The sequence below is a fragment of the Anser anser genome (genome assembly GCF_964211835.1).
Source record: "Anser anser genome assembly, chromosome: 11".
NCBI classification, from domain to species: domain Eukaryota; kingdom Metazoa; phylum Chordata; class Aves; order Anseriformes; family Anatidae; genus Anser; species Anser anser.
The window spans coordinates 11,124,826-11,149,633 of record NC_139732.1 but is presented as its reverse complement, the minus strand read 5'-3'; the positions used below and the strand labels follow the sequence as shown (position 1 = coordinate 11,149,633).

General features: G+C 49.5%; 1 protein-coding gene across 6 annotated transcripts in view; it reads right to left on the bottom strand.

The window, feature by feature from the left end:
• The window catches only part of WDR59 (WD repeat domain 59), a 48,422-nt gene that overhangs the window by 1,313 nt on the left and 22,301 nt on the right, over nucleotides 1-24,808 (bottom strand). For 5 of the 6 annotated variants that reach the window (XM_083851895.1, XM_083851898.1, XM_083851896.1 and 2 more), the window contains 13 exons: nucleotides 22,161-22,285; nucleotides 21,232-21,396; nucleotides 19,852-19,947; nucleotides 18,254-18,410; nucleotides 16,967-17,036; nucleotides 16,571-16,724; nucleotides 7,971-8,104; nucleotides 6,460-6,541; nucleotides 4,478-4,590; nucleotides 3,242-3,389; nucleotides 3,077-3,149; nucleotides 933-1,059; nucleotides 377-519 (listed from right to left, as the gene is read on the bottom strand). In XM_083851895.1, coding sequence (XP_083708021.1) covers nucleotides 377-519; nucleotides 933-1,059; nucleotides 3,077-3,149; nucleotides 3,242-3,389; nucleotides 4,478-4,590; nucleotides 6,460-6,541; nucleotides 7,971-8,104; nucleotides 16,571-16,724; nucleotides 16,967-17,036; nucleotides 18,254-18,410; nucleotides 19,852-19,947; nucleotides 21,232-21,396; nucleotides 22,161-22,285 — 1,587 coding nt within the window. Of the gene's footprint in view, nucleotides 1-376; nucleotides 520-932; nucleotides 1,060-3,076; nucleotides 3,150-3,241; nucleotides 3,390-4,409; nucleotides 4,591-6,459; nucleotides 6,542-7,970; nucleotides 8,105-16,570; nucleotides 16,725-16,966; nucleotides 17,037-18,253; nucleotides 18,411-19,851; nucleotides 19,948-21,231; nucleotides 21,397-22,160; nucleotides 22,286-24,808 lie in introns of those variants that run through there. The other variant, XR_014589131.1, reaches the window with a different exon arrangement.

Here is a 24,808-nt window from a genome sequence, read left to right as displayed (position 1 = left end):
AGTCGTGGTGCCCGAACTCACCCATTTTCACTGCAGTTACTGCCCGGGAGCCATCCCACGTGACGAGGAGAGGCTGCAACCAGAGCCAAGCAAGCAGCCACCACTCCTGTGGCACCTCTCACCACGTTTCTCCTCCCAGTGCCTCTTCTCCCAGAGGCCTAGGAGGAATTTTCAGCTTTGCTGGAGATGTGACAGCCTACGGTCACTGCACCAGCACCTGCGAACCTCACTGCCACCCTGAGCTAACGCTGTTTGCTGGCAGAGCTCACCTCTGGGCAGGGCAATGGGTACTTTCATCACGCTGCCTGCACCCTCCCGAGCCCCAAGGCAGAGCCGTGACCCTGCCTGGACAACACAAGCCACAGCAGGCACTCACCAATTCCTTTGTGGGGGTCAGGAGGACAGGAGACAAACTTCAGGACCTCGGCCCGCTTCTCCCGCAGGCCCCAGCGATACAGGATTTCTCCGTAGCACTTCTTGAAGTCATCAAACTGCTGAGTGTTGGCAGGATCCAGGAGCCTAGAGGGTCAAACGGTACTGTCACCCGCACGGTGCGCTCTCAGCGACTCTGGTTGCAATCCTCTTCCCAGCGGTGGCTACGCAACCCGCTCACATCGCCGGGAGAGCAGCAGACTGCTTGCCACATGTTGCTGAAACACCGGTGAACACCCACGGGGCTGCCCCCCGCTCGTTCTGCCCTCAAGGGCGTGCTGAATGGGGAGACTACCCTCTGGGGCCCCCACCACAGCCGTTTATAGGTGCATACCTGCAATCCCAACAGACTGGTCTGCACTACGATGCTTTTCTCCACATTACTACTTGAGTAAAGAGGTCTAGGAGCGGGCTTGCTGCTCCCCTCCTGTTTTCACAGCTCCAGCCGGCTCAGGCACAGAGCCCTACACCCGAGTGCCCCGAGGCATGCCACCACCTACCTTTTGTTTTTCTCATGCTGGTCCTTCTCACGCTCCCGAGGATCGGGGTACGTCAGGTTGCCGTAGCGGAAGTCATCCGGCGAGGACTCGCACCAGGGCGTGGATGCCTGCTCCGCGTCCTTGTTGGCTGCAGACACCAGAGGACTGTGAGCACACCCTGCAAAAACCTCATACGGAGGAATCCCTTCTGCCTTCCTCTTCAGACAAGAAGTATTGGGGCAACCCCTTGGAGAGCGCATGGGAACCTTAACCCCAGGAGGCCTGGGCTCCTCTTTCCCGGGAGGGAAGATCCCCATCACAGGGCTGCTGTTACGTAAAGGGGCCTCTGTAGCAAGGTCCTGCCCTGGAGGCAGGGAGACGACTGCTAATAGCTGCTACAAGACACCATCACCGCCCCGTTAAGTTAACCCCCATCCTCCACTGTTTCCCATGTCAAAGATGCCTTGATAAGGCTCTGGAAGGGTACAGCTCTGCTGCTAACAGGGCTGATGCTGCCCCAGGCCACGTATCTCCCAGCTTCAACCCCGTGACCCTGGAGAATGACTTGTTTTTGACAGCCTCACAGATCAGCAGGAAATGTCATTAGGGCTACCAAGAAGCCAGCCTTCCCCACCACTGCTGCTTTTCCAGGGACAGAAGAAAGCACAGGGATGACTGTCACCCCGAATCCTGTGGCATTAGCTGGCTGATGACACTGCAAGGCCACTCTTGGTGATCAGTGAATGACTGGGGCACCTTGGACAGGTGCCAGGAGACTGGAGGAAAGCAAACGTCACTCCTATCTTGAAAAAAAAGGAAGGAGGAGGATCAGGGGAACTACAGGCTGGTCAGCCTCACCTCGGTCCCGGGGAAGGCGAGGAAGCTAATCCTGGAAACCATTTCCAGGCACACGAAGGACAAGAAAAGCATCGGAAGCAGTCAGCACGGATTCACCACGGGGAAGTCATTTTTGACCAACCTGATAGCCTTCTACAAGAAAATAACTGGGTTGGTAGACGAGGGGAGAGCAGATGGATAGGTGTTGTCTACCTTCACTCCAGTAAGGGTTTTGACCCTGTCTTCCATAAGATCCTCTTAGAAGCTGTTGGAGCAAGGGCTGGCTGAGCAGAGAGGTGGTTTAAGAACTGGCTGAACAGCTGGGCCCACAGGGTGGTGATCAGGGGAACAAAGTCTAGTTGGAGGCCAGTAACTAGTGCTGCGCCCCAGGGGTCAACACTGGGTCTGGTCCTGTTCAACGTCTTCATTAATGGTCTGGATGATGTGGCAGAGAGTTTACTAATGACACGAAACTGGGAGGAGCGGCTGATATGCCAGAGGGCTGTGCTGCCAGCCGGAGAGACAGCAACAGGCCGGACAAATGGGCCAAGGGGAACCTCGTGAAGCTCAACAGGCAAATGCAAAGCCCTGCGCCTGGGGAGGAACAGCCTCAGACACCAGGACGTGCTGGAAAGCAGACAAGAAGAAAAGAACCTGGGGGTCCTGGTGGACGCCAAGCTGAATGTCAGCCAGCAATATGTCCTCGCCACAAAGAAGGGCGTTGGTGTCCCGGGCTGCATTAGCCAGAGTATTGCCAGCAGGTCAAGGGAGGTGATCCTGCCCCTCTGCTCAGCACTGGAGTGCTGGGTCCAGTTCTGGGCTCCCTAGTACAAAAGAGACATGGACTTACTGGAGAGAGTCCAGAGAAGGGTCACAGAGGTGATTAAGGGACTGGAGGAAAGGCTAAGAGGAAGCCTTCTTATGAGGACAGGCAGAGAGAGCTGCTGATCCTGGAGAAGAGGGAGCTCAGGGAAGGTCTCACCAATGTCCAGAAATACCTGAAGGGAGGTTGCAAAGAGCCAGGCTTCTTTTTTTTTTTTTTTCTCCAGTTCAGCATGTCTAGAGGGGCTGTGGCAGTTTCTCCAAAGCCCAGAGTGAGAAGGAGCAAGACTGTGGGACTACCAAAATGATTACCACAAGCCGTGCTCACTTCCAGCCAAAGAGCTGCAGCGCACACCCTGTGGGCCACGGCACAGAAAGCTGCCCTGGCAGAGCACATCTGCAGTCACAGCCAGTGCTAACTCCCTTCCTTCCCCCACACAGGAGCTGTCTAAGACCTCGGCCAGAAGGGAGGCAGATTCCTCTCTCTACTCCCCAGGTCTTGGTACCTATGCTCCAGCCTCCGGTGCCAAGTCCAGGATCTGACATGCTGGAACAGGAGCCAGAGGAAGTAAAGCTGGGCTGTTAAGGGGGAAAGGAGAGGAAATCATGTCATCTACGTGAGAGATGTTCAAAGACATCTGAGACAAAGGGGAAAGAAACGGCTGTCATACGTATCGGCTGTGGGAGGCCAGGTTGGAGGCACGCTGAGGAAAGGGGCCGGAGGAGTTTGGGCAGCCCTGGAGCCGGGACTGGGCTTCAAACACGCTGCACAGCATGGCCAGGGTCTGCACGTCGTGGAGCTGCGAGTAATGAGCCAGCCTGGGAAATGAGAAAGACAGAGCATGAGACTGGGCAGAGGTCAGCGGCAAAAGCATTGAGACTCCAAGGCAATGAATTTCAAGCCTGCTGCATGAATTGATTTGGGCACATCGGTGCCCACAGGAGGCACGTGTGCTCTGCAGGACTGGGCTGTCTCTTCTGCCACACCTTTCAGGAGCACAGTCCTCCTCCTGAAAATACACATGGCCTAAGAGGTGGGAGAAAGATGGGAACTCTGGCAATCCAGCAGTACTTGTGGCCTGATTACCCCAGCAGCATTAAGAACAAGGTCCACAGGACTCGTGGCTATTCAAGCTCGAGCCACTAAACTCACCCCGAGCCACACCACCTTTCTGATGAGACCCTCTACCCACAAGCATCCTGCATTCAGACCCCGAGGCAAAAATCCCACCGCAGGTCTTCTGGATCGCTGTGAAATTTCTGGATTGCTCTGAAGACTGAGAGCAAAGAACTACCCGTGCTCCCCTCCACCGCTGCTGCCCAGCAGGAGGGAGCTAGGTCAAGCCGCAGTATGCAAAGCACAGCACACAAATCCTGCGTCTCCCAGTGGGACAGATCAGCAGACAGTTAATTACTAGTAATTCTCCCTCCTGCACAGATTCACTGGCAGGAAGAATTTTGTGGCTAGCACTTGGCTTTGAGACCAGGGGAATGATTTCCCAGTAATGCTATTATGGCAGCAGTGAATTTGAAGGTGAACCAAGCAGCTGAGCCAACGCAATCATTTAGGAGGTGGGGAGCAGAAACCCCAAATCTCTACTTCTAAGTCAGGCACCGCGGGCACGCTGGAAAGCAGAGCTCCAGCTGCACCTGGGCTATTGCTCAACGCTAGCCAAGGGACACCCGGATGCCTGATGGGAGGCCAAATGCTGCCTCCTGCATGTCATAAACATACTTGCATAAACACACTTCCCGTCCTGATGCACCTCAGGCTTGAGAGAGGGAGAAAAGACAAGGTGTGGCACTACTCCAAGGCTGAAATGATGCCGTACAACATACATAGTCATGAAGGGCTCCCTCTGCTTCAGCAACCATTCCCAGTCCCTCCCCAGCGTTCAGAGACCTACAGGGACTCCAGTAATTGACGTCCAAATGGATGTTGTGCCCAAGGTATCTCCAAATCTGGGTCAGACTTCGGTCCAAGACAGAGATCAGTGGCTACCATGGCCAGTGACCAAACCTGGCAGACAGGAAGGAAAAGCATCAAAGCTACAATTAGAAACAGCCAGACTCCGAGGGTATAGGTGTGCACAGATTCACTCAAAGATAAATAATAATGGAATTTTTTTATTTATTGTGTTTTCAAACCAAGAGGGAGCAGTTCCAGCCTTGGTGTGACAAGTTATATCAAGAGTAACACAAAGCTGATGCTTTCTCTGTCCCACTTGCTTTAAGACTGGGTTAAACCACAGACTATTCTTCCTCACAGTTTAACAGGAGAATTTAAACAGACCTGTTAGTTCATTTTACGTTCACAAACCACAAAAGGGTTTAAATTTGATACAGTTCCTAGGTTCAGAGATGTGCGGTGGCAGAAAGTTTACCAGCGCATCACTATTTGCATAAAATGCATCTTTTGATGAGCTGCGTTACTGAACACCTCTCCTCCCAGCACTGCTCAGTGCAGACAGGACGACAGTTTGCCATTTCTACTCCAACACTTTAACTTTTTCACATGCCATGTTTCTTCTTCACTCGCCTCCCTTTACTCTGGAAGCAGTTCCACCTTTTCAGTCTCCATACCAATGATGGCATACGACTGCATCAAATCTAGGACTGGTTTTTGTGCTGTGCCTTTTTAAAATGGAGCAAGTAGAACATGATATGCCAGGGAAAAATAAAGTTCCTAGTTGGGCATGAAAAAAAAAACAGGAAAGGAAAGTGTGATGGTGGAAAGACAACAAATCAGAGAGGAGACAACCAGAGCTGATGACACAGAAGAATTGTGGGGACAATGCAAGTGCTCCAAGTACCCAGAAGAACAGCCAGCGACCATAATCCTACAGCTGCTCACTGTGAACTGTAGAGAAAGAAATTGAGCAAAGAAACTGAAACAAGGACAGGCCCGAGTACGAGAGAGCACAGAAAGGAACCTGGAAAGACGCCACTTCATACATTGCCACAGAGCATGTCTCATATGTAACTCCACTGCTCACGTCTCCACGAATGCCATGAACAAGGCAAGCTGCAAGACAGGCTGGAGTTACACGGGACAGGGAGTAACATAGCAAGAAACAGGTATCAGAAAAGTCCTGCTGAAGTTATTCCACCCAAGCTCTGGTCCTCCAGGCAAACCAGACAGCAAAATGAAGCACAGGGGTAACTAGACCTACCTTCTCTCTAGCTGAGCCCACCATGAAGCTAAAAACCTGACAGCAAGACAACAGCTTGAGCTGGTTTCTGCTCAGATCAAGTAGGGCTCTGGCCATTTCCTGCCCAGAGCTAGGGGGAGCCAAAAGCTCAGGAGAGGTGCACAGGCTCCTCTGGCAGTGCCAGCCACAGCCAGCTCCTGTCAAAAGCTCTGCCTGTTGCTGTGGGCTGATCACACGGCAAGGGACAAGCCAAAATGGCCATTTTTCTCCAATTACTAGCTGAAGCCTGGGTCTCTGGGCTCAGGCTTTTCTTGGGGAGAAGCGAGCTGCAGTTAGCACGTAGTGCCAGTGCGGATGAATGCTGAGCTAATTACAACGGGAATGATTACGTAAGGCAAAACCACCGATGAAAATACTAACAGCAGCCAGGCAGCTTTGTGCACAGTTACTTCCTGTGCAGACTCAAAAGCAGGCTGCATCCCCAGCTTTGCCTGCAGGAACACCCTGGAATGTGTGCAACACCCTGCTGGCAGCCCTGGGAAGGGACCTCTCGATGCCAAGAGCAAGGAGGTAGAGAGCACCTCCGCAGCTGGTCCACAGGCCTCAGTTTGCTGAGCATTTCAGACTCCCTGGAACAAGTGCTGAGCCTAGCTGGCTGTTTGGGTATCAAGGTGACAGCACAAGCAGTTTGAGGGTGGCACAGCATGCTGAGAAAGAGGTCTGATTCAACACAATACCTGTACGAGATCCCTCCGTCCAACGGCCAAGGCTGAGGCAGCGTTCTTCTGGCAGGTCTCCTGGATATTATTCACATTCAGGCTGAAAAGAAAGGAGATAGATCAGCTCTCTGGTCAGCATGGTACCCACAGAGGTGGGGTGATGAGGGGTGATGTGGTTCTGGCAGCAGCGAGCAGTCCAGAACCTGCTGATCTGAACCTGCAAGCGTGATGAGGATCCCATCCTGCCCTCTGCTGTTCTCCAGGGATCACTGCCATCCTTCCGGCAACCCCACTATTCACCTTCCCTAGCACGCTGCTATTGCATCAAGCTCCAAACGAGCCTGGTCCTAAGACACCACTTCCATGAGGATGTTGGATCCAACTTGTGCCAGAATACCACCAAGCCAAGAGTCATTCCTGTCCCTAGAAGCCAGCAGAGACGTGGCCTTGTTCCCACCCAGCCTGTTGGCCTGCTCTGCTCGACTGCAGGGGCCCAGCTGCACGCTGCGGACCAGCAGGCTGGTGCTCAACCTGTTCCTGAGCCAGATAACGCACCCCTCACGGAGACAGTGTCTGGCAAGGTGGGCTGGGAAAACCCAGGTTTCCTGCTCATCACCAGGAAGGTTCCTCAGACTCTAGAAATTTCAACTGCTGAAGATCTTACAGCAAATTGAAAAGACTCAGGCTGTTTACAAATGAGATATCCAGAGAAGAAAGTTCCAAGAGGTCTTTTTAAAGAACATTTATAAGAACATTTTAATAATACAGAAAAGAGAGAAGATTTTTTTCCTCCTCTGTTGCCTCCTTTAAGAAGAGCAGCCTGCTTCTTCCCTGCATGCCTACAGAGCGAAAACTGTGAAGGGTCAGAGAGTCTTACCAAAGCTAAGGAAGCAAAAAACTCACAAAAAGAGATTTTACAGCTATCTGAGTTAGACGTTTTGGGAAGAAGACGCTCCTTGTTTATAAACACACAAACAAAACCCAGAACTTCTCCATCCTTTTCATTAAGGTAGGAGAACTTGCTGCACAGACACTGGCATGCATGTATAATCAGGTCTCCGAGGCAATGAGGCATTCCAAATACTTCTGAAATTAAAAATCCTTATGAGCCAAGAGCAGTTTTAGAGTATGAGAATATGCATTTATTGGGATTTTTTTTAAGCTGTGCACTGAACTGTGGAGTTCTTTAAGATTTAAGAGATAATCTTTAAGATTTGAGAGATGATTTGTATCAATAACTTATCTTTCTAGCTTACAAAAAGCTGAACCTCTAACAGTTGCAGAGATGATGCTGGAGCACCAGTTCAACCTCTGCATACAATACGCCACCACAAATTCCTTCCACCACGCTTTTCAGATTTCTAGGAGACGAGTCCCCTCTCACAGGGGGAGAGGGACACCATAAGAAAGCAGCAAGGCAAGAGTAAAGGAAGAAGGTACGGAAACATTCAAACATTCGAAGGATTAAAGCACAGCAATGCCAAAGACAGCTGCTTTCCTTTGGGAAAGGATCCTAAGCTGATACTCACATGTAGAGCTCTCCCAGCAACTTGTGCACGGGCAGCAAGCAGGAAATATCTTGTATAATAACTTTTCCGGCAGCTTTGATGGGTCGGTTGTTGGCATCTGTCCCCTCTCGTTTGCTTTTCCACCTCCTTGATTTCTGCAGAAGAAACGGCAGCGTGTCACTGGGGAGGGGGACAGCAGACTTCTCGGGCCGGGGAACAATGCACTAGGGTGAGGAATAATGCAAGCAGCACCCAAACCTGCCTTTCAGAAGGCTCTGTGTTACCCTGGAAAACATCCATGACATGCCCAGGAGAACAAGCATCTCCATCTGTAGGAAGTGAAAAGCAGGTCAAGGCAGCGAGCTCAAGGTCAAACTCACTCAAAAAGCATTTTGTGAGTTCCCCTGTGAAAGCCAATACGAGAACGAATCAGCATCGGGATGCCAATCAAACCCAGGAGGGTTTGGCAGGAGGACGGTTCAATTATCACCCTCGTTAGAGGGCTGGGAACCCTCTGCAAACAGACCACCGCTGACTTCGGCCAACGCTCAGCACAGAGACACGTGGGAGCAGCTTCTGCTTGCCCTCAGCTTCAGGGCAAGCCCACAGGTCCGGACTCTTTTGGTCTCCTCTTTTGGCCCCTTTTTGGCCTCCTCTGTGTCTGAGCACACCCCTGTTCAGCGCCAGGGCAGGGCTCCCACCTCTCCTGCTTTATCAGCAGCTTCACACAAACGGCAGGTGATAAAGCAGGGCCCACATTTTCCTAACAACCCTTAGCTACCATGCTCGCAGCTATTTACAGCTGGCTCAGGACATGAGGTTGAGGGGAGAAGAAAGGAGAGGAATCAACACAAGGGAACAAAACCAGGAGCCCAAATACTCCCCGTAACAGACACGGAGGCCATCTTCATGCCAAGCTGCATAAAGCTCCCTTGGCCACACGACGCCCCGCAGAGTATTTGGCTCGTCATCGTGGCCTCTCCCAGCTCCTCGCTCCAGGAGGCCGACGGGGAGGGACGAGGACGTGCGGCAGCATTGCAGGCAGAGGCACTGGAGCTCTACGAGGGAAGCTCTGGCGGCTCTGCAGGGCTCCTAGGAAAGCAGTGGACGCTTTGCAATGCTGCTCTCCTGTGGCAAGTCCCCTCATTGACAAGAGGTGCCGACGCTCCTACACAGAAGCATCCCCTGGAAGTCTAAAACGCTCTCTTACCGTTGGGCAGACAACACCTCTTCGGATAGCACCTAGAAATATTGCTGCCCCTTCCGTGCTGAAGGATGTGGGCTGTATCACGAGGTTCCCAAACAACCCTGGTACCTGTACTCGTTCCTCGTCAGGGCAGCCAAATGCCACCTGTGTGCAGCAAAGACTTGCTGATGCTGCCAAAAACACCGGAGCAAAGCTTGGGAGCCCCAGCACAAGGACATGCCATACTGGAAGGGCTACCAGGCTGCTCACAGCACTGCCCATCAGTAGCCATCATTCGTGCTGTATCTCAGCAGGCATCCGAAGCCAGACCTGCAGGGGCAGAGCCGCACTCTGCAGGTAATTTGGAGAGCAACTTGCCACCTCCGAGCGAGGCAGGTTTCCTGCCCTGTTACTGGGAACAGATTCAGCCTGCTCCTTCCAGAGCCGACTGAAGAAGCCTCCCAACAGGTATTTCAAAGACTGGAAACATGGACAACACATACCACTTTCCACAGGCACTTGTGGGTTTTTTTTTTGGAAAATGACAGCAAATGAGGATGAGAATGGAAAAGAGATCCCACGAATGGTTTCCACTGCTTGCTGTTAGCATAGCACCAGACAAATGAAGACACTAGATGCATCAGAGCCCCTCGAGAACCTGGACTCGCAACAAAATCTTCCTGCTTTCTTCCTCTTAGCACTGTCAGGTTATTAGCAAAAAGGAAAGCCCTGATTCTTTACTGGGGCATCTCTAGGACTAGGGTTAGTCAAAGGCCACATGCCCTGCTGGTACTACGCTGCTGTGACCATCGCTTCCTGCCCCTCGAGCTGTGATGGAAGGAAATCCTAAAGCCACGCGTACAGCCACCATTAAAAACATCTCACTGGTTTTACCAATTTGCCTCAGTTAGCTACAGCAGCTACGTGTTAGAAAGAAAACGACCGTCAGAAGCATGGGAACATCACTGATGAAGTAAAGCTCGGTACCTCTGACAGCAGGGCAAGTTCTACCTTGAACCTTGTAGCTACTGGTGCGTTACAGGGATAGCTCTCCACCAGGCAGCACTGGAACACTTTCAGCAGGAGTTACCAAAGGCAAGGAGAGCTCTAGCTTGGGTCTGTCTGGCCAAGGTCTGCCACAAGGTTTCCTCTCTCCCTTCTGCTCCAGGAGGATCTCCCACTACGGCGCTACCGAAAGGTGCCACGGAAGCTGGCAGGCGTCAGGGCGGGACAGAAGACGTGCCTCTTCCTAGGGGCTGGAGCACAGGTCGGAGCGGGGAGCGGGGAGCACAGTGCCTGGAGCTGGAGCAGAAATCAGCATGCGTGCACCCAGCTAACTAGTGACAGGAGGTCAGACATAGGCGCTGCCCCCAGCTTTCTGCAACCTAGAGTCCATGTTAGGGAGAACTGCACCTACCCAGCTGCTCCTGGGAGCTGAAGGAGAGGGAGAAAAGGAAGAAAACAGCTGTAGTGATAGCAAATTAAGACTCATCAGCTCCTCAGAGCACCAAAAGGAAAGAAACCAGAGCGTTGATGACAATCATGGGGTTGGAGGTGACAGCGGGGAACAGCACTGAACGACGACTAAAAAAGCCAGCCTGCACCTGCACTACCATACCCAAGGCTGCAATTTGCTGCAATCCGAGGTGACAACGATGGCAGTAAATGGGTTACACGTAGAAACAGACAGCCCAAGAATAAGCCACCAACTGCTTCGCAGCAACCATCACCACCAGTGCGTACTCAGCAGAAGTTGGTACGAAATGCTGCATGCCCGCTTGCAAAGGATGCCGAGCCGGGGCGCGTGCGCCTCTGGGTCCTGCCGAGGCAGGAGGTGCTCTAAGGAGTGTCGTGTAATGTCAAGTGCCTGTTTCACACCAGCGTATGCCAAATCTCGGGGTTTGCGGTATAAACTCACGTTAGTAAGGCGAAGGGCAAGGTTGCAGACCAAAAGGAAAAGGCTCAATGCCAAAAGTGAAGCTGCATTAAGGTATTTATAAAATACAGAGTTAAACCAGCTCAAAGTCAGGTTCAAGCTGCTTCTAAGGTTTTTCTTTTTAAATATGATTTTAAAATTGCTGCCTTCCTGCAGGTTCCTTTATTCTGAACAACTGCCTGCAGCTTAACTCCCCCATGCAGGTCATGCAGCACTGCCTGGATTTTACCTTCAAAATAATCAATGTTTACTATTCACAGCATCTGCCACAGCACCAGGCTACTTCCACAGACAGGCAAAAAAGCTGAGGCACTCTTGAATCAAGTGTCCCAAAGCAGGAATATTTCTTTTTCTTCCCTGTGTCTTCGCCTTGGGCACCAGTGTCAACTTAGGAGAGCACGATTGGGCTCTTCCCAAGGTTATCCACAAATACAATCAGTATTTCAAGGCTTTGACTGTCCCACGTATCTTTTTTTTTTTTTTTAAGTATACATTACACAAAATTATAACTTTATCACTTCAGCACATGTTCTTCCTTCCAAGCCAGTGGGGTAAGCAAATTAAACTGTGGCCCTGGGTGCACCACAATTTACCACATAAAAAGCTGGCATGGTCCTTTCCTGTTTTTTTTTCTCCCCTTCCTCTTTCAATCAATTCCTAATCCAAGACAGAACTTTGTTTCTTGCCTCCACTCCTCACATTTCATTAGCTCTTCACAAAAAGCCTCTGGAGTCAAATAAATTACTTCTGTTTTCTTTCACCTATTATTTGCTAGTATAGTCTTAGAGTTCTTGTAATTAGGAAGGCTTGATCCTATTATACCAAGTTAAATTAGGTGTTACAGGTTTTTATTTTGTTCCCTGCTGTCTTGTGAAGAGAGAGCATGAAGGTGAACAGCCGTGAAAAAAGTTGTTCACACCATCAGACCTAAAGAGACCATCTTTAGACTGAACTGGAGTTTTCTAAGCTCTGCCTATGCTTGGCAGATGATTGATGTGACAGTAATTGCCCAAATTTACAGCACAGCTTGAGCAACGCTGTTATCAAGACATTCATGTTCAAGCTTGAGGGACATGTGGACCTGACTAAAGGAAAACAGTTGTCAAAGCAGGCTTGGAAGGGCAGGTGCCAGCAGGAAGGAGTACCAGCCAGGTGGTGTGATTCTAAGGGCTGGGAGAAGATCACAAATTAAGGAGAAATCCTACTCATTGCTCCAGGAAATAAGACTTTCTGGTGCATTGCACATGCTCACTTCAATGAGATGACAGATCGTTATCAGCAGCTCAACCAGTTTGTTTCTTCCGCAGTTCTTGAACGCTGCCATGCCAGCAGCTTGCTGCTCTTTAATATTATTTTCCAGCAACTCCTCCCTCTCCAGAAGGGCTTCATCTTTTTCAAAAATGAGGTGTTCTAATGTCACTCTCCTCAGTTGGTTGATGCTGCATAATAATCGTTCAACTCCTCTGCACTGCACACTCTGCTTCTTAGGGGTTGATCCTTTCTTACACTTCAAATTACCCCTTGGCATCCTTTCCTGGCTGCTAAGCCAGGTAAAATAGGCATGTCATGAGTCAGTATTTGTACCCTTCGAACTCGTGTCTGCTCCTGTCTGCTTGCTCTTGCATTCGCTCCTCCTGAAACCCTAGGCCCTGTGTGGAGTGCAAGTCCCCCACCTCTGTGCAGGTTACTCAAAGGCAGGCAGGTGGCATTTTATTCTTGGGCCCTTGGGCAGAAGACAGGGTAATATCAAGGACAGTATTAGCACAGCGCACAGTACCGGGAAGTCGTTAATTGCTTGTATGGACCAACGTCGCCGGGCAGAGCGAGGAGACATCTGTATGTGAAAACATTATACCCAAGAAAAGGGAAGAAAGACACCAAGAAAATTAAAGACAAAGGTAAATAAACTGAAACGAAAAGTGCCCTGAACCAGCAGAGTAAAAGGTACTATTCCCCACGGTTCTGTTACACAATGGACAGTTGCAAAACGAGACCCCCGCACAATTGCACTATACGTTACCTACGGACCTGGCAAAATGTGGGCTGCTGGAGGGAGGACTTCCGTGACCACAAGTCTGAACAGTCTCCCACATGGAACTGTACTACTCCAACAGGCATGTGCCCTTGTTCACACCACGATGTGACAGCAGAGGGGACAACACCACGCTGCCCCACGTGCCAGGCTCCTACTCTAACCCGTTTTCCCCTTTTTGGCTGAAGAGGAAGGCAGCCACCATTTTTAACCCAGCTGTCTGACACGGAAATCTGCAGCAAGCTAAACAAACCCTCCTGCTCGCTCAGACATCCCTTTAACATCCAGCATCCTCCAGGACTTCGTTCACTGGAACCTGCTGCAACTGTTCACTTTCATTTCGAAAGCAATAGAAGACAAGCGTCAGGATATTAGAAGGGATGCAGAGACCTGTACCCAGAGACCTGTACCTGAGGAACTCATTTGGGTTGAGTGAGCAATCAAGTTCACTGACTGACCATGCAGAACAGCTCCAAAGTAGGCTTTCATTATGAACTTGCAGATATTTCATTAAGCACTCAGCGCAGGATTATAACAATAAACCAAATCTCTCAAAGCACATTATTGTGGGCTCACTTGACAAAGATACTTGTTACAGTTCTGGAAGAGCCAACACAATAAAAAGGGGAAGAACGGGGTTATTTGTGTTGTGTGCAATGTATTTTGCATTTATTTTCAGCTGATGACAGGCAGTCCTCATCGTCAGGCATGCCTGAGCCTCTGCCCGCCCTTGCAGCTCACTGCTGGGAGAAGCCCGCAGCCAGGGAGCCTAGGGATAAGGCTCTGTTTGTGGACTGCCTGGCCCCACGGAAAGAGAGAAGGCTGCAGTCTTGTGCTACGTGCTCCTCCACTGCGTCTCACAAGAGAGGGAGAAAAGGATTAGCAGAAGGAAATTTAGTTTAGTGGAGAGCAAGCGAAACTAAGCTCGGTCCCCCCACTAAGTCCTGCTCTCCCGTAGGCAGCCGCTGCTGCCAGCCCTTGGGACTCGTGGCTACGCTCCCCCATGTGGAGTTTGCGAGGTCTGCAAGCAGCCAAAGCCCGAGGGAAGCCCTGAGAAGCAGCAGCAGCTTCCAGGCTCTGCCTTGACGGAAGCGTGAGGACACCACAGTCACCATCCATGGGTATGGCTGTCCCTCAGGCAAGGCTGAGCGGTCCCCAGGTCCCCACCAGCACGACCCTTTAACTGGAGCAAGAAAACCACGGCCATGCACTGTCTTTAAGAGAAATCCAGGTTTGAAACACTGGTGGCATTGCCACAGCATAAATGCAGATTCTCCTTTCTGCTGCTTTTTACACTACTAGCTTTTTAGACTACTACGTTTTAGTTTTTGTTGACTTCTTTTTTGTAGGAAGGAAGAAAGGAGGAGCATGCATGCATGAATAACGTGAGAAAGATATATATGTGTGTATATATACATACACACACACATTTAAACGAGCACAGAAAGGCTGAACGTCAGATTTAGTTTCATTTTGGTTTACTAAGGAGATCTCTGCTAGGCTCAGCAGCTCCCCTGCTTTTATGGGGACATGACACATTCCCTGTCTAGCAACACACAAATCCCATTTGTTTGTTAATGGTGGTTGCTACATGGGATTTAAGTTTAAATACTTGGTTATGTCTGAAAAATTCAGTTTAGGGGCTGAAGTTACGTAACTTGGTAGTTTACCACACAATTTCAACTTTTATTTAATGCAAATATGAAATCCAAGCTTTCAGAGCTAACAAGACTCAGACTCTGGGGTTTTTATGCCTTAAAATCCTCACAATGAAATGTCATAAAAATATTTAGCATTGATTTAGCAAAAGCTGGGACATCAACTCCCAAAGAGTCAGAAAACCTTTGCTGAAGGGAGACGCAAGGTTTTTTGATCTATTCCATCTGCAAGAACATTTGAGCTAGCTCTCTGCAAGGGCCCTTACACTTCTTCCAACCCAGCGTGCGAGGACGCAGCCTGGCACGGGGATGGGGAAGGAATTTTCCCTGGCTTACAGCAGACACGGCTACACACATGCTTTACTCTCTAGATCCACCCCTCCCAAAATCTTGTCACCATCAATATGCGGACTGGGGAGACAGGTCACATGAAATTGCACCAAGCTTCTTCCACACGTTATTTTTAGCCTTGTCTGTCATCTTAGAGAGCTGTGTGTCAGAGACAAGCACGCTGCAGAGGACAGAGGTAGCTCTTTAAATAAACTCTCCTGCAAAGCCTAGAACAGGCTGCAATTCCTGTACCAGTCAGCACCATTCTCTCCTCTCATCAAAAGAAGTTTGGGGGGGGGGGGCAATAAAAAACACTGGAATGCGGACTCCAAGAGTCTTCTGGGATCTGTATGGAAGCAAGACTCATAACGGGCGCAGAGACTCTCCCCATGCCTGGTGGGTGTAAGAACTAACTCACGTTACATAAGCAGGACACAGTCCCAGAGGGGTCGGCTGTCGTGTTCAGGACTACTGGAAAACCTAGACCTATTTCAGACCTTCCTTCACCAAGGAAGAACGAGAGCTCAAGGCTCTGATTTTCCTTCTGCTCCCGAGCTCCACTGCAGCAGAGTGCAGACAGCTCTTGGCTTTCGCTGGGTACCTGGAAGCTCCCCCTCGCTGCAGCAGATGTGTGCCCTCACCACAAACAGTGGGCAAACTGCTTATATGCCTTGAATTTTCAGGCTCTCAGTGGAAGCTTACCGTATTTTTGTAAGCTGCCCCCTGCTGAAGCACAGGGAATTTGTCTTGGAGCAAGCTGCACGGCTGATTACTCCCACAGCATCTGCTCCAGGCACATCAGGCCATCGACTGCTTCGGAACTACCCTATGGCCACCCTACAATTACCAAGTGGTCTTTTGCACCCTCCCCGTGCCCTGGAAGGGAACAATCCTCTCTCCCCCAAAGCCTTGCTTGTAAACAGCAGTGATGACAAGACCTGTGCCTAAAACAGAGGTACATAGATTGGAAGTTCTTCGGAGAAACATATAGGGATGGTTTTTGTTTAAAGTAGTCCAGAGGCACATATCCCTGCAAGAGACACCTGTAACAGAAATGACCCAAATATGCTCCGTAATTCAGGAGAGGTTATTGATAAGCTTCACAGAGCCCTCTGCAGCTACATACATCAGGGAGTACAGAGAAAAAGAGTGGCCTACATGTACTTATCTGGAGACTACAGCTTCAAGTGTGAGATCTTAACTCTATGTAATGCAAAGGGAGACAGTGTAATGTGCTGAAGGAAGCTGTGATGGTCAGTCTAGAGAGATATCAAAATAAGCAAGTGAAAGGCTGGATCAGCAAAGAAGTTACTAACAGGAGATAAAGCCACGTGACATTTTGAGAGAGCTGCCTATAAAAGGATTCCTTCTTGAGAGGAATATGAAACTTCTGTTACCGGCAATGCTCACAGCCGTACAAAAAGAACACAAGTCATAACAGCTGAAGTGTTAGGAGAGGCTTTCTGGCCTGGTACTTACCCTCTCTTTGTAGTAGAAGGAGCTAATGGAGACCTGCTCCTTCTCGCTGCGTGTAGGGCTCCCGCTGTACAAACGCAGATTGCCCGGGGTCTCTGTGCGGATCTTCATTGGAGTAATGAGGCCGCTGTGGTACGCTGATAAAGCTGACAGGGACCTAGAAACAAGAGAACGCTTTCAGGAGCTTCCACCCACCAAGGTGCTCCAGAGGCTCAGACCGACACCTCCTCTAACCCAAGCTGTTTCACCTGTGTTGAAAGAAGGGGTCTGTGATGAGGGGCAGAGACATAAAGGCCCAGCCTCTGTCTCACAGGCACAGCTACCACTAGAGCTCAGTACTTTCTGAGGGTCGGTAGCTCAAAGATCAGAGAGACCTCAACTACAACACCGGGCACTCACCTGGGCGTGGGTTCTGTTGGGGACACCGCACGGTGCATGGTCATGGGCCTCGTGAAATACACCAGGTACCCTGCAGAGACGGGACACAGCATAAAGATCCCGCGATGAGGAGCAGATTGCCCGGGGTGGTGTCAAGGGGCAGGGGGCCCATCTGTTTCTCTGAGCATTTCTCAACCCAAATCCACTTCTTCCAAACCCATTAAAGAGCACGTTTTGTTGAGCTGACTGCTTTAAAAGCACCAACACAAGTTGCTTACACGTGTTAGAGAAGAGACGGTAGAAGAAAAGGAGCAAACACACACCAACTTTTGTGTTTTAACTCTTCACCAGAATTTGTCAGTGATACTCCAGAGGCAAGTGCAGTGGTAAACAGCTATGCAGAGGAACCCTTAGAGCTGGTATGACTCTTCTCTTCAAAAGGATAACCCGAGCCATCTGAGGCCAACTCCAAGGCACCCTCACAGGCTTTACCCCATTTGTTAGCATCTCAAGTGTCCTCAGCCACCCACTCTGTTGCAAGAGTTTCAGGACTTAGCAGGTTTCACCGAGCCTATTCAAAGCAGTATTACTGTTTTACTTTTGCTGGGAATTTGGTGAGGCCTATACGAAAAGCAGTTTTCAAAACATGCTCAAATTGTTAGATACAGAAGAGTCATGCCTGCATCTGAAACACCGCAGTGAAACTTAACACCTCTTCTCAAACCTATTTATTTAAGGATCTTTGCAACATATACACTCTCCTGGAAGGCTGGACACGACTGTACCCCATCTCTCATTTAGGGGAAGTTTCCCAGTGACCTTGGAAAAGCTATTTGGGACAAGGGAAAGGGTGCAGAATGATAAAAGAGCAGTTAATAACAAGAATACCTATTCAGCAAGGGATAAATTGAACCCAAAATCGCAGGAATTTTGTGAAGGCCTGAGAGCCAGAGTATGTCCAGCAGTTTGATGCTGGTAGGAGGGAAATGATAAAGGAAAAAAGCTACTCCCAGTCTTCTGTAAAAGAGGTGTGTCAGTGCCTCTGGCAGGCCTCATGCCAAAGGCCACCTCTTCATTCAGTCCTGGGTTTCCAGATCCTAAAATCCTACATGCAACACCATGCAAGCAGTTGCTAACTAGGCTCATTACCTATGAATTTATCTCAGCGTGGCTACTTTAGTAGTGTTTCTCACTTGTCGCATGGCAGCAACTAAAGCCTCATCTTGTTCAGAGGCCTGAATGTTCCCCAAGACACTAAACTGATCATTCCCCTGAGAGCTGTTGTAATGCATCAGCGACGGGGCTGACCTGCACCACAGAATCGGGCTCCTGAGGTCCGTGGAAATGGGATGTTGGAGTCCTGGTAGGAGCCGTAGGCATTGGAGACGCGGGCGAACGTGGGCAACGGGGGCGTCACGGAGTTTGACAAAGCGTAGGGATTGCTGGACGTGCTGTCCTCTTGGTTCTGAAACACAAGTTACCCAAGATCACGCTCCTGATGCCACAGGAAGGAACCCACCGGGCATCCTAGTGCCAAGCAGCCTCGGGGCAGGTGCCTCTCCTTTGAACCAAAGTAGATCAAGCACAGAGCATGGCTACTGCTCTAGCTGCAAAGGCACTTGCAGGCACGTGCACCTGTGAGCAAAGTGCTGCTCTGCACTGCTACTTCTCCACAGATCTCTCCCACCACAGCTTTGCTGAAATTCAGAGCTCAGCTAGAGTGAAAACTGGTCTCAGGGGAAAACTACATAGAAAAATCTGACCTTCAGACTCCAGATACGGCTCTCAACAACAAAACAAGGAGCTGAGCTAAACCCAATACCTCCATGATGCAAGCGAGACAAAGTCTCCTCAAAGAGGAATACTTCTACAACCCACACAACTGTGGGGGTGTCAAAAGCAGGTTGGGCACCTTAAATGAGGAAAACAGGTGGTGTGAGCCAGGTATGAACAACTAGGAGACCTCAAGTCTGTCCAGAGGAATTTTATCAGAAATCTGCATTTATCTGGGTAAGATATAGCTCAGGTCTAAAGGAATTCTTTAAAGGCAGCAGCATCTGGCTCAAATCATCTAATTTCCATACAAGTGGTGAGAAGTTCCCACTCACAACAGTACTGCTGAAACTAAACAGAATTCAGCTTTCCATGTTAAAAAACACACCTTATTTGTGATGAATAAACAAAGCCTCTTCAAAAAGAAAACTGAGGAACCTCTCTAATCTTGTTCTGAATGCTAAAAACACCCACTCTGACACACTGCACCCACACACAGACCTAACACCTGACACTGGGATGCTGAGTAGGTATCACAGATCTCTCAGCTAAGGGCAGAGTGGGACTTGCATTTCCCTGCAGTATCATCCCTACAAAACCTTAGCACAAGGCTTCAGAAAAAAAAAAACAACAGACTTTCACAGCTTTAAAGACCTTAGAATAGGACTGGCAGGATCTTTGACTGGAACTGAGGAGATAAAGACATCTGCCACTGCCTTTCAGACAAGAATGAATCCATCGCCTCCCTGAAAACTTATTTTCTTTCACAGTTGATAACCATGCCCTGGCAGTCAGAGATCTACTCAGAGCTGGGAAGCTACCATGCACTGCTTGGCTTCTGGAGCTACTGTGATGCTCCAGCTCCCCATAATTCCTGCTGACCTGAATATTAGTGAGCATGCAGAGTTCTCCAAAGCAACAAACCTTCAGGGCCTGATTTTCAGAAATAATGCATCCAATCACCCACTCAGTTTTCTTCAACATTAACCACTAGTGCTTACACAGATGTAGCAGCCAGTCACTGGGGTCTATTTACACATCTAATGAGGCCGGACTCTCACTGCGGAGTCAGAAGCGTGGGATGTGGGAGAAGAAAACAAACTAGGCCAGAAAGCCCATGTAATTCTCCATACCACAACAGACTCCAGCCAGGAGACCAGCTGACGCAGGCAGGGCTCCAGGCAGCTCTGGTTCCGCTTCACCTTCTGCAGAGAAGTGTCTTTCAATATCTGGAATACATACAAGATGCAACTTGAATCATGGTTACTTCCACACCTTCCCACATCCTTTTTTTTGTCTACAGCGCAGCAAAGTTACCAGGCTCTAGAGACTGAAGGGCCAGAGGCATCCCATAACGCCTACTGGAGCCACACCAACCCACTGGTGTGCTGCCTGCCTCGAGCTTTCATCAGAGCTCTGAAGGGTCACCTGGGTTCTGATCCAGGATTTGGGCTTCTGTATTACTGTAGCCCATACATTGCATACTAGTTTGTGGCAAACTGGATCCATCTCTTTCAAGAAGGAGCCCAAATCGATCCATTTACCTGATGTGCAAGCTTGGACCTAAGCCTGAGGCTGAATTTGCTATCAAGGTAGACAGTGCAACCCTAGCACACAGCACTGTTAGAGTCAGGAGGATCAAAGCATTAAAGACTGAGGTGCTCAAACACTTAGAAATCTCTGGGTTTGCTTCCTCCCCTTGAAGAGCAATTTCTCATCATCCCTCTCCATTCAGATGCTGACCATTGCCCATGGTCAGCACAGTAAAAAAGAAAAAGTTTCCTCTCTCCAAGGAGGACACAAAGTATTCTCCCCTCAAGCTTTGAGGGGAACACAACAAAATTCAGTGACTGTAAGCCCAAAGACAGCAGCACTCTATGTCCCTACCCCTACATCTCTACCCTGTATCTATTTTAATTTAGGAAACAGCCTACTACTTGGCCCTTTCTTCGTGGTCCTAGGGTAAATCAAGGTTGTTGCTCCTATTGTGTTTACAGAAGGCAAGAGAGAGCAGTTCTTGTTGCTGGAGAAGGGCTTTCAGCAGCAGTAGGACTTTCTATACCAGATTATCAAACGCCTGGTCTGGAATTTGTGGGGTTCGTGTAAAAAGTTCTCTAGTTTTTAAAACAGTTTGTGGAGGAGAACATGAAGCAACATGCCAGCTCAGAAATACCATACTTTCTGTAGCTGGATGCTTATATGGTCATTTGGTCTATTAAGGGGTTGGGGGCAAATGCACGAGGAGGAGGATGTTAGGGATCCTCAGGCAATACACATCACACTAATGTAGAATAGCACGGAAAAACACACTCAAAGTGCATTAGTGAAGGAAGGCAAATACTGGGCTGCAAAGCCAAGAAATACCTCACCCTGGGGGCTCCAGAATGTATTAGTTCTAACAGTGGTCTGTGGTATATCTTCAGCAAGGTCAGATGTCTTACTGTGTCAGAAATCTAGACACCAGGTGTCGAGCACGTGTGTCTTTGTACAGACCGTGTACGCTCCCCACACACCTTCAGCAGCTTGGCCTTCATGGAGGCAGTGATCGAGGTCGGGTTGATGAACTGGAAGGACGGCGCAGCGTTATTGGGATATTGGACAGGGAACATCACCAGCATCCTGACTCTGTGGTTGCCGCAGTGCACTGACACTGTGCAGCTCCGATTCACCGCATCCATCTGCGCGAGGGAAAGCAATCGCTCTGTAGTTACGTCTCCAAGGACCTCTAAACTCACAGTGGCTTAAATTCATGCTGAGGGGCTGATACCTCTGCACGCCCGTAAGATGAAGTCATGCTGCTCTCAAGGGCAGCAAAACACAGTGACAGCAAAAACCCCAGGCAGAGGGGAGCAGCCGTCACCGCGAGTCCTGCAGCTCCTGCAGACGGCAGCCAGCCCAGCCTGCTCCCAGCAGCCGCTGCACCCCAGCCCTCTTCACTTGGCTGGGGAGGGCTCCAGGCCCAGCGCAGCAGTAACAGGCACCATCTAGGGTCATATCCCACCATCTCAGAAAGATGCACAAGGATGTGAAATCACGGGGGTAGCGGAAGAGGGCAGGCAGCTGCCTCAAGCCTCCCACCCCAGTACTCTGAGGGACGAAGTGCAGGACAGCGAGGGCTGAGCAGACTAAGTTCAGGAACAGTTGAGATCAGCTACACGTACTGGAACAAGTCACTTTGCAGTCTTGGCAGGGAGGAAAACACAGTTCAGCCTTCTTGGGATCAGCGCCAGGGTACTTACTGAGCTGAAATGACTCCCTCACTCCCAGTGTTTGGGATTATCCTCTTTTCTGCTACCCCCGGCCAAAAGAGATCTTGACAGCTCAAAATAAACCTTGTTTACAGGCAGCAGTCACTGCAGCAGAAGGGTTCTCCTCAATAGGCTCTGATGAGCCAGCTTGCCCACATTCCCTCCTAGCCAGTCAGCAAAAGGAAACTCCCTACCTCCACGTTGACATTTCGGATCTGCACGTTGATCAGCGAAAACTCCTGCTGCAGCGTTTGAGGCAGCCCCAGCTGGTCTGTTTTCTTTCCCACCAGGAGGTCATTCAGGAAGTCTTCTTTTAAGGCTGACAGGAGAGATGCAGAACAGACCGAGACAAGTTATAGGAGACCTTTGGCACGCGATGCCAGGAGGCAGCCAAGAGAACAGGCTTTTCTCTGCTCCTTGAAATATGAGTTTTACCTGGCAGAAACCTGTGAGCTGGAGGGTCTCAGCTGTTGTTTAGAGGCAGGCTTCAGATACTTGCTCTTAAAAAAAACACCAAACCTGTCTGCACACTGGTTTCCGAGGAAAGTTACAGAAGCCATCTGTATTCTGTACAGCCCTAAATGGTCTGGTCTCTACTCATCTGAGACACCTTCTCCTCCCCACACAGTACTGCCACAGTCACAAACATCTGAAGTGGAGCCTCTTGGTCCAGCAGGAAAGAACTGCTGCCAAAGCAGTCTCCAGGAGGAGCTCTGGTCTTTGGGATTCACACCCCGCCGCTCGTGGCTTTCAGGGAATGTGTCCAAAGCAAGCTGATGAATAAGGCTTTGGGAGAGAGGAGAGGGTATTTCTGGCCCTAAGAGAGGTTTAATTCATTTGATGCAGCAGTGTGCATTTAATGTTGCAAAGCACTCTAGTGAGTAATTCTTCAAGACTCATTTAAATGCTGGATCTAACTGTCCAGTTCCACTGTCAGTGTTTTTTCAGGAGGACAATAACCCCTCAAACACAGGACAGATTTAAAGAGCCAGGCAAGCACTGCGGGACACAAGAAATTAGGGTTAAAATAGCCAAGTGGACTGTGTTTCAGAAGAACTGGTCTCTGCCTGTTGTTGTGCCTGGCTCTTGCCTTGACCCTTGCGACATACCTCATTAGGACAGGGGCAGCTCCTGCTGGAGGGGGTTTCGTGTGGCAACCTTTCCTAAGAAGGCCAAATATATCTTTTGATGATGGTTCCCAAGGACACAAGGCAAGTCCCATTTACTCAGCTGTCATTTTCACCCTTGATGTTGCACAGACTACTCTTAGGGAGAAAAAAAAAAAAAAAGAAATGCAGAAAGCTATCCTTTACCAGGTTTTGCCTGAAAGCCACTGACTTTGCTACTGGGACAAATATATCTGGCTTTATGGCTGCCCAGTTGGTTGCTGAATTTGGATAGGTAGGACGCTTAGCTACTCATTCCTATTTGTGATTTTATTAGTGCTTAGATATACTTCACAATAGGGAGCTGGAAAAAGGATTAAAGGAAGATCAGTGGCTCTGAGGGAAGATAATTATTTCTAACTCAAGATGCCACATAGCTTACTGAAAAGCCACCTCTGAGGTTCCTAAAATGGGCACTGCCTTCCCTTTGTCTTCTATCCCCATTCCCTTCCAATTAGCTTCTAATCCCCAGAAACCCACATATTTGTCTAGATTCCTAAAGATCTTTTAGAGGCAACAACCAGTGAGGACAGCTGTATACCGACGACACAGCTGGGGGGCTTTCTGATTTATCTGCAGAGCCCTGTTCTCTTCAAAGATCCCCCAAAGTGCTTTACTAATGTAACATAAGAGACTTTGCTGCTGAAATCAACAGTCCACAATAGCTTTTAGGCTAGAAAGAACTGAAATTCCTACCTAGGGACTTGCTTGCGCATTGATCCTGAAGTCATGCTATTTGCAGCAAAATCTGCCCTGCTACAGAAAGTCATTTTTATTCCCTTTGGCCGCAAAGGAAACCTTACCAGCCTGAACCAAAACCAGATGCACAAAGAAGCCACGTAGGACGTATGAATGTGATGTTGTCAAGGACAGTGAAAGACGCTCTCCTTTGGAAAAAAGACGTCAGGCAGACAAAAACAAGAACCCTTCTCAATGCTCTCCGCTAGAGCAGGAGAGGCTGTGCTTCCCCATGCAGTACTGCTCGCGGTGAGCACAGGTAGCCAGGGTACTTGCTATCGTATTATAAAACTCTCATGTAGGTAGAGGTGCTGGCAACTTTTAGAAACTTGTTCTGCTGCCACACAGGAGAGTTTACAGAGGAACTTCACTGGGCAGGAAACTTCCAGTTAGGAAGAGCTACCTTCCTAAGAGCTAGTCTTCCTAAGAGACTCAGACCACCTCCTTTATTCAGTGGACAGTCATTAGACCATTTCCTCACCTTCTCTCCAATTTGTTGGCAAGCCAAAAGGAGAAATAAATTGCTTGTCTGTAAACTTGCCACATGGGGATCCATTGTAGCACTGCGCCACACTACAGAGGAGAACTGAATTTAAACCCAAGCTGACACAAAGCCATGGGAGCACCCAATTCTTATTCCTCAGTATTAGATGTAGAAACCTCTTTAGAGGACTTATTCATGTGCACATCCTCACCTTGGGTCTCGGCTGATGCAACCTCTTCTGTTCTGTTCTAACCTCTTCAAACACTATCACCCATGAATGTTTAACCCGGCCAGATCCTAAACCACACAAACCCTCCTTTACATTCCTGCCTTTGTTTGCCTTCTCTTCCATAAAACCAAATCAATACTTACTGTTAAGCCCGCTCCCATCCACCTTTCTGGTGCTCACAGGTTAGAGACGCCAGCCCTCCCCCTCCACTCTGCCAGCCTTAAG